The following is a 10,000-nucleotide window of genomic DNA, read 5'->3' on the forward strand; positions in this document are numbered from 1 at the left end:
GTAGTAGTAGTAGCAGCTAGCTAACAGTAGTAGTAGTAGCAGCTAGCTAACAGTAGTAGTAGTAGCAGCTAGCTAACAGTAGTAGTAGTAGTAATAGCAGCTAGCTAACAGTAGTAGTAGTAGTAATAGCAGCTAGCTAACAGTTGTAGTAGTAGTAGTAGTAGTAATAGCAGCTAGCTAACAGTAGTAGTAGTAATAGCAGCTAGCTAACAGTAGTAGTAGTAGTAATAGCAGCTAGCTAACAGTAGTAGTAGTAGTAATAGCAGCTAGCTAACAGTAGTAGTAGTAATAGCAGCTAGCTAATAGTAGTAGTAGTAGTAGTAGTAGTAGTAGTAGTAGCAGCTAGCTAACAGTAGTAGTAGTAGTAGCAGCTAGCTAACAGTAGTAGTAGTAGTAGCAGCTAGCTAACAGTAGTAGTAGTAGTAGCAGCTAGCTAACAGTAGTAGTAGTAGTAGTAGTAGCAGCTAGCTAACAGTAGTAGTAGTAGCAGCTAGCTAACAGAACACAGCCAACCAGCTAGTAGCTAACGTTAAAAATCAAATTGTATTGGTCACATGGTTAGCAGATGTTAATGCGAGTGTAGTGAAATGCTTGTGCTTCTAGTTCCGACCATGCAGTAATATCTAACAAGTAATATAACCTAACAATTTCACAACAACTACATATAAATATATGTATGAAATGTATGCATTCACTACTGTAAGTCTCTCTGGATAAGAGCGTCTGCTAAATGACTAAAATGTAAAATGTACCTTGTACACACAAGTGTAGAGGAATGAATATGAATATGTACATATAAATATATGGATGAGTGATGGCCGAACGGCACAGGCAAGATGCAGTAGATGGTATAGAGTACAGTATATACATATGAGATGAGTAATGTAGGGTATGTAAACATTATTAAACATTACTTAATGCAGGGTTACAGTTAGCCAGCTAACGAGCTTGTTGTAGCTAGCTCCTAGACAGATTGAGGAGCAGCGTAGACAGATTGAGGTGCAGCGTGGACAGATTGAGGTGCAGCGTAGACAGATTGAGGTGCAGCGTGGACAGATTGAGGTGCAGCGTGGACAGATTGAGGTGCAGCGTGGACAGATTGAGGTGCAGCGTGGACAGATTGAGGTGCAGCGTGGACAGATTGAGGTGCAGTGTGGACAGCTGTAGATGGACAGATTGAGGTGCAGCGTGGACAGATTGAGGTGCAGCGTGGACAGATTGAGGTGCAGTGTGGACAGATTGAGGTGCGGCGTGGACAGATTGAGGTGCAGCGTGGACAGATTGAGGTGCAGTGTGGACAGCTGTAGATGGACAGATTGAGGTGCAGCATGGACAGATTGAGGTGCAGTGTGGACAGCTGTAGATGGACAGATTGACGAGTGTGTGTGTGTGTGTGTGTGTGTGTGTGTGTGTGTGTGTGTGTGTGTGTGTGTGTGTGTGTGTGTGTGTGTGTGTGTGTGGTGTGTGTGTGTGTGTGTGTGTGTGTGTGTGTGTGTGTGTGTGTGTGTGTGTGTGTGTGTGTGTGTGTGTGTGTGTGTGTGTGTGTGTGTGTGTAGATCTATCCCTAGTGAGGTTCATGGGGGCGGAGCTTACCCGTGGATACTTCCTGGAACACAATGAGGCTAAATACACAGAGAGACGAGAGAGGGTCTACACCTGCCTCCGCATCCCCAAGGAACTAGAGAAGGTACACACACACACACACACACACACACACACACACACACACACACACACACACACACACACACACACACACCACACACAACACACACACACACCTCACACACCCACACACACACACACCCAGCTCTTTCTCTTCCTCCCCCTCCTCCTCCCCCTCCTCCCCCTCCTCCCGCTCTTCCTCCCCCCTCCTCCCGCTCTTCCTCCCCCCTCCTCCTGCTCTTCCTCCCCCCTCCTCCTGCTCTTCCTCCCCCCTCCTCCTCCCCCTCCTCCCCCTCCTCTCTCTCTCTCCATCTCTTTATTAAATGTCAGTTCAAAGGGGCGTTATTGACATGGGAAACGTGTTTACATTGCCATGGCAAGAGAAATAAACAATAAATCTCTCTGTCCGTCTCTCTGTCCGTCTCTCTGTCCGTCTCTCTGTCCGTCTCTCTGTCCGTCTCTCTGTCCGTCTCTCTGTCCGTCTCTCTGTCCGTCTCTGTCCGCTCTCTGCTCTCTGTCCGTCTCTCTGTCCGTCTCTCTGTCTCTCTGTGTGTAGTTGATGCTGTTTGGCTTCTTCCTGTGTCTGGATGCCTTCCTGTACATCTTCACTCTACTTCCTCTCCGAGTTCTACTGGCCCTCATCCAACTACTGACCCTACCCTGCTGTGGTCTGAGGTAACCTCATCAGGCTACTGACCCTACCCTGCTGTGGTCTGAGGTAAACTCATCAGGCTACTGACCCTACCCTGCTGTGGTCTGAGGTAAACTCATCAGGCTACTGACCCTACCCTGCTGTGGTCTGAGGTAAACTCATCAGGCTACTGACCCTACCCTGCTGTGGTCTGAGGTAAACTCATCAGGCTACTGACCCTACCCTGCTGTGGTCTGAGGTAAACTCATCAGGCTACTGACCCTACCCTGCTGTGGTCTGAGGTAAACTCATCAGGCTACTGACCCTACCCTGCTGTGGTCTGAGGTAAACTCATCAGGCTACTGACCCTACCCTGCTGTGGTCTGAGGTAAACTCATCAGGCTACTGACCCTACCCTGCTGTGGTCTGAGGTAAACTCATCAGGCTACTGACCCTACCCTGCTGTGGTCTGAGGTAAACTCATCAGGCTACTGACCCTACCCTGCTGTGGTCTGAGGTAAACTCATCAGGCTACTGACCCTACCCTGCTGTGGTCTGAGGTAAACTCATCAGGCTACTGACCCTACCCTGCTGTGGTCTGAGGTAAACTCATCAGGCTACTGACCCTACCCTGCTGTGGTCTGAGGTAACCTCATCAGGCTACTGACCCTACCCTGCTGTGGTCTGAGGTAAACTCATCAGGCTACTGACCCTACCCTGCTGTGGTCTGAGGTAAACTCATCAGGCTACTGACCCTACCCTGCTGTGGTCTGAGGTAAACTCATCAGGCTACTGACCCTACCCTGCTGTGGTCTGAGGTAACCTCATCAGGCTACTGACCCTACCCTGCTGTGGTCTGAGGTAACCTCATCAGGCTACTGACCCTACCCTGCTGTGGTCACAACGACACAGCAACTGTCTCTGACCTGTAGAATAGCATTGTGTTATATATTATTATGTATATGAAACCCTATTCAACTCATTCCAGGTGAAGCTGGTTGAGAGAATGCCAAGAGGGTGCAAAAGCTGTCATCAAGGCAATGGGCCACTCCTTTGAAGAATCTCAAATATAAAATATATTTTGATTTGTTTAACACTTTTTTTGGTTACTACATGATTCCATATGTGTTATTTTATAGTTGTGATGTCTTCACTATTTTTCTCTCTCTCTCTCTCTCTCTCTCTCTCTCTCTCTCTCTCTCTCTCTCTCTCTCTCTCTCTCTCTCTCTCTCTCTCTCTCTCTCTCTCTCTCTCTCTCTCTCTCTCTCTCTCTCTCTCTCTCTCTCTCTCTCTCTCTCTCTCCCCCACCACCACCACAGTGGGTCTCCTCTCCTCCAGCCAGCCCAGATCTGTGATGTGTTGAAGGGTCTCATCATGGTCCTGTGTTACGTGATGATGAGCTACGTGGACTACAGCATGATGTACCACCTGATCAGAGGACAGTCTGTCATCAAACTCTATATTATCTACAACATGCTGGAGGTAACGCTCTGATTTATCACCTGTACCTGTAGCTTTTAATACCTCACCTGTACCTGCAGCTTTTAATACCTCACCTGTACCTGCAGCTTTTAATACCTCACCTGTACCTGCAGCTTTTAATGCCTCACCTGTACCTGTAGCTTTTAATACCTCACCTGTACCTGTAGCTTTTAATACCTCACCTGTACCTGTAGCTTTTAATACCTCACCTGTACCTGCAGCTTTTAATATCTCACCTGGACCTGCAGCTTTTAATACCTCACCTGTACCTGCAGCTTTTAATACCTCACCTGTACCTGTAGCTTTTTATACCTCACCTGTACCTGTAGCTTTTCATACCTCACCTGTACCTGCAGCTTTTAATTCCTCACCTGTACCTGCAGCTTTTAATACCTCACCTGTACCTGCAGCTTTTAATACCTCACCTGTACCTGTAGCTTTTAATACCTCACCTGTACCTGTAGCTTTTAATACCTCACCTGTACCTGTAGCTTTTAATTCCTCACCTGTACCTGCAGCTTTTAATACCTCACCTGTACCTGTAGCTTTTTATACCTCACCTGTACCTGTAGCTTTTCATACCTCACCTGTACCTGCAGCTTTTAATTCCTCACCTGTACCTGCAGCTTTTAATACCTCACCTGTACCTGCAGCTTTTAATACCTCACCTGTACCTGCAGCTTTTAATTCCTCACCTGTAGCTTTTAATACCTCACCTGTACCTGCAGCTTTTAATACCTCACCTGTACCTGTAGCTTTTAATACCTCACCTGTACCTGCAGCTTTTAATGCCTAACCTGTACCTGCAGCTTTTAATACCTCACCTGTACCTGCAGCTTTTAATACCCCACCTGTACCTGCAGCTTTTAATTCCTCACCTGTACCTGTAGCTTTTAATTCCTCACCTGTACCTGCAGCTTTTAATACCTCACCTGTACCTGCAGCTTTTAATTCCCCACCTGTACCTGCAGCTTTTAATTCCTCACCTGTACCTGTAGCTTTTAATGCCTCACCTGTACCTGTAGCTTTTAATACCTCACCTGTACCTGCAGCTTTTAATTCCTCACCTGTACCTGTAGCTTTTAATACCTCACCTGTACCTGCAGCTTTTATTTCCTCACCTGTAGCTTTTAATACCTCACCTGTACCTGCAGCTTTTAATACCTCACCTGTACCTGTAGCTTTTAATACCTCACCTGTACCTGCAGCTTTTAATGCCTAACCTGTACCTGCAGCTTTTAATACCTCACCTGTACCTGCAGCTTTTAATGCCTCACCTGTACCTGCAGCTTTTAATACCTCACCTGTACCTGCAGCTTTTAATACCTCACCTGTACCTGCAGCTTTTAGTACCTCACCTGTACCTGCAGCTTTTCATACCTCACCTGTACCTGCAGCTTTTAATACCTCACCTGTACCTGCAGCTTTTAGTACCTCACCTGTACCTGCAGCTTTTAATACCTCACCTGTACCTGCAGCTTTTAATACCTCACCTGTACCTGCAGCTTTTAATACCTCACCTGTACCTGCAGCTTTTCATACCTCACCTGTACCTGCAGCTTTTAATGCCTCACCTGTACCTGTAGCTTTTAATACCTCACCTGTACCTGTAGCTTTTAATACCTCACCTGTACCTGTAGCTTTTAATACCTCACCTGTACCTGCAGCTTTTAATATCTCACCTGGACCTGCAGCTTTTAATACCTCACCTGTACCTGCAGCTTTTAATACCTCACCTGTACCTGTAGCTTTTTATACCTCACCTGTACCTGTAGCTTTTCATACCTCACCTGTACCTGCAGCTTTTAATTCCTCACCTGTACCTGCAGCTTTTAATACCTCACCTGTACCTGCAGCTTTTAATACCTCACCTGTACCTGTAGCTTTTAATACCTCACCTGTACCTGTAGCTTTTAATACCTCACCTGTACCTGTAGCTTTTAATTCCTCACCTGTACCTGCAGCTTTTAATACCTCACCTGTACCTGTAGCTTTTTATACCTCACCTGTACCTGTAGCTTTTCATACCTCACCTGTACCTGCAGCTTTTAATTCCTCACCTGTACCTGCAGCTTTTAATACCTCACCTGTACCTGCAGCTTTTAATACCTCACCTGTACCTGCAGCTTTTAATTCCTCACCTGTAGCTTTTAATACCTCACCTGTACCTGCAGCTTTTAATACCTCACCTGTACCTGTAGCTTTTAATACCTCACCTGTACCTGCAGCTTTTAATGCCTAACCTGTACCTGCAGCTTTTAATACCTCACCTGTACCTGCAGCTTTTAATACCCCACCTGTACCTGCAGCTTTTAATTCCTCACCTGTACCTGTAGCTTTTAATTCCTCACCTGTACCTGCAGCTTTTAATACCTCACCTGTACCTGCAGCTTTTAATTCCCCACCTGTACCTGCAGCTTTTAATTCCTCACCTGTACCTGTAGCTTTTAATGCCTCACCTGTACCTGTAGCTTTTAATACCTCACCTGTACCTGCAGCTTTTAATTCCTCACCTGTACCTGTAGCTTTTAATACCTCACCTGTACCTGCAGCTTTTATTTCCTCACCTGTAGCTTTTAATACCTCACCTGTACCTGCAGCTTTTAATACCTCACCTGTACCTGTAGCTTTTAATACCTCACCTGTACCTGCAGCTTTTAATGCCTAACCTGTACCTGCAGCTTTTAATACCTCACCTGTACCTGCAGCTTTTAATGCCTCACCTGTACCTGCAGCTTTTAATACCTCACCTGTACCTGCAGCTTTTAATACCTCACCTGTACCTGCAGCTTTTAGTACCTCACCTGTACCTGCAGCTTTTCATACCTCACCTGTACCTGCAGCTTTTAATACCTCACCTGTACCTGCAGCTTTTAGTACCTCACCTGTACCTGCAGCTTTTAATACCTCACCTGTACCTGCAGCTTTTAATACCTCACCTGTACCTGCAGCTTTTAATACCTCACCTGTACCTGCAGCTTTTCATACCTCACCTGTACCTGCAGCTTTTAATACCTCACCTGTACCTGCAGCTTTTAATACCTCACCTGTACCTGCAGCTTTTAATACCCCACCTGTACCTGCAGCTTTTAATACCACACCTGTAGCTGCAGCTTTTAATACCTCACCTGTACCTGCAGCTTTTAATACCTCACCTGTACCTGCAGCTTTTAATACCTCACCTGTACCTGTAGCTTTTAATACCTCACCTGTACCTGCAGCTTTTAATACCTCACCTGTACCTGCAGCTTTTAATACCTCACCTGTACCTGCAGCTTTTAATACCTCACCTGTACCTGCAGCTTTTAATACCTCACCTGTACCTGCAGCTTTTAATACCTCACCTGTACCTGCAGCTTTTAATACCTCACCTGTACCTGTAGCTTTTAATACCTCACCTGTACCTGCAGCTTTTAATGCCTCACCTGTACCTGTAGCTTTTAATACCTCACCTGTACCTGCATCTTTTAATACCTCACCTGTACCTGCAGCTTTTAATACCTCACCTGTACCTGCAGCTTTTAATTCCTCACCTGTACCTGTAGCTTTTAATTCCTCACCTGTACCTGTAGCTTTTAATACCTCACCTGTACCTGCAGCTTATAATACCTCACCTGTACCTGCAGCTTTTAATACCTCACCTGTACCTGCAGCTTATAATACCTCACCTGTACCTGCAGCTTTTAATACCTCACCTGTACCTGCAGCTTTTAATACCTCACCTGTACCTGCAGCTTTTAATACCTCACCTGTACCTGCAGCTTTTAATACCTCACCTGTACCTGTAGCTTTTAAATACCTCACCTGTACCTGCAGCTTTTAATACCTCACCTGTACCTGCAGCTTTTAATACCTCACCTGTACCTGTAGCATTTAATACCTCACCTGTAGCTGCAGCTTTTAATACCTCACCTGTACCTGTAGCTTTTAATACCTCACCTGTACCTGCAGCTTTTAATACCTCACCTGTACCTGTAGCTTTTAATACCTCACCTGTACCTGCAGCTTTTAATCCCTCACCTGTACCTGTAGCTTTTAAATACCTCACCTGTACCTGCAGCTTTTAATACCTCACCTGTACCTGCAGCTTTTAATACCTCACCTGTACCTGCAGGTTTTAATACCTCACCTGGACCTGCAGCTTTTAATACCTCACCTGTAGCTGCAGCTTTTAATACCTCACCTGTACCTGCAGCTTTTAATGCCTCACCTGTACCTGCAGCTATTAATACCTCACCTGTACCTGCAGCTTTTAATACCTCACCTGTACCTGCAGCTTTTAATACCTCACCTGGACCTGCAGCTTTTAATACCTCACCTGTACCTGCAGCTTTTAATGCCTCACCTGTATCTGCAGCTTTTAATGCCTCACCTGGACCTGTAGCTTTTAATACCTCACCTGTACCTGCAGCTTTTAATACCTCACCTGTACCTGCATCTTTTAATACCTCACCTGTACCTGTAGCTTTTAATACCTCACCTGTACCTGCAGCTTTTAATTCCTCACCTGTACCTGTAGCTTTTAATACCTCACCTGTACCTGCAGCTTTTAATTCCTCACCTGAGTACCTGCAGCTTTTAATACCTCACCTGTACCTGTAGCTTTTAATACCTCACCTGTACCTGTAGCTTTTAATACCTCACCTGTACCTGCAGCTTTTAATACCTCACCTGGACCTGCAGCTTTTAATACCTCACCTGTACCTGTAGCTTTTAATACCTCACCTGTACCTGCAGCTTTTAATACCTCACCTGGACCTGCAGCTTTTAATACCTCACCTGGACCTGCAGCTTTTAATACCTCACCTGTACCTGTAGCTTTTAATGCCTCACCTGTACCTGCAGCTTTTAATACCTCACCTGTACCTGCAGCTTTTAGTACCTCACGTGTACCTGCAGCTTTTCATACCTCACCTGTACCTGCAGCTTTTAATACCTCACCTGTACCTGCAGCTTTTAGTACCTCACCTGTACCTGCAGCTTTTAATACCTCACCTGTACCTGCAGCTTTTAATACCTCACCTGTACCTGCAGCTTTTAATACCTCACCTGTACCTGCAGCTTTTAGTACCTCACCTGTACCTGCAGCTTTTCATACCTCACCTGTACCTGCAGCTTTTAATACCTCACCTGTACCTGCAGCTTTTAATACCTCACCTGTACCTGCAGCTTTTAATACCTCACCTGTACCTGCAGCTTTTAATACCTCACCTGTACCTGCAGCTTTTAATACCTCACCTGTACCTGCAGCTTTTAATACCTCACCTGTACCTGTAGCTTTTAATATCTCACCTGTACCTGCAGCTTTTAATGCCTCACCTGTACCTGTAGCTTTTAATACCTCACCTGTACCTGCATCTTTTAATACCTCACCTGTACCTGCAGCTTTTAATTCCTCACCTGTACCTGTAGCTTTTAATTCCTCACCTGTACCTGTAGCTTTTAATACCTCACCTGTACCTGCAGCTTATAATACCTCACCTGTACCTGCAGCTTTTAATACCTCACCTGTACCTGCAGCTTATAATACCTCACCTGTACCTGCAGCTTTTAATACCTCACCTGTACCTGCAGCTTTTAATACCTCACCTGTACCTGCAGCTTTTAATACCTCACTTGTACCTGCAGCTTTTAATACCTCACCTGTACCTGTAGCTTTTAAATACCCTCACCTGTACCTGCAGCTTTTAATACCTCACCTGTACCTGCAGCTTTTAATACCTCACCTGTACCTGTAGCTTTTAATACCTCACCTGTAGCTGCAGCTTTTAATACCTCACCTGTACCTGTAGCTTTTAATACCTCACCTGTACCTGCAGCTTTTAATACCTCACCTGTACCTGTAGCTTTTAATACCTCACCTGTACCTGCAGCTTTTAATACCTCACCTGTACCTGCAGCTTTTAATACCTCACCTGTACCTGCAGCTTTTAATACCTCGGTCTCACCTGTACCTGCAGGTTTTAATACCTCACCTGGACCTGCAGCTTTTAATACCTCACCTGTAGCTGCAGCTTTTAATACCTCACCTGTACCTGCAGCTTTTAATGCCTCACCTGTACCTGCAGCTTTTAATACCTCACCTGTACCTGCAGCTTTTAATACCTCACCTGTACCTGCAGCTTTTAATACCTCACCTGGACCTGCAGCTTTTAATACCTCACCTGTACCTGCAGCTTTTAATGCCTCACCTGTACCTGCAGCTTTTAATGCCTCACCTGG

At 45.6% G+C, this 10,000-nt stretch overlaps 1 protein-coding gene across 1 annotated transcript in view; it reads left to right on the forward strand.

Annotated features, from left to right (window-relative positions):
• LOC106594021 (transmembrane anterior posterior transformation protein 1 homolog) overlaps nt 1–10,000 on the forward strand; it is a 68,989-nt gene that overhangs the window by 1,304 nt on the left and 57,685 nt on the right. Inside the window, exons 2-4 of the mRNA XM_045712387.1 lie at nt 1,557–1,687; nt 2,222–2,340; nt 3,616–3,778. Coding sequence (XP_045568343.1) covers nt 1,557–1,687; nt 2,222–2,340; nt 3,616–3,778 — 413 coding nt within the window. The remainder of the gene's footprint in view (nt 1–1,556; nt 1,688–2,221; nt 2,341–3,615; nt 3,779–10,000) is intronic.

The sequence above is a fragment of the Salmo salar genome, unplaced genomic scaffold, assembly GCF_905237065.1.
Source record: "Salmo salar unplaced genomic scaffold, Ssal_v3.1, whole genome shotgun sequence".
Classification (NCBI taxonomy): domain Eukaryota; kingdom Metazoa; phylum Chordata; class Actinopteri; order Salmoniformes; family Salmonidae; genus Salmo; species Salmo salar.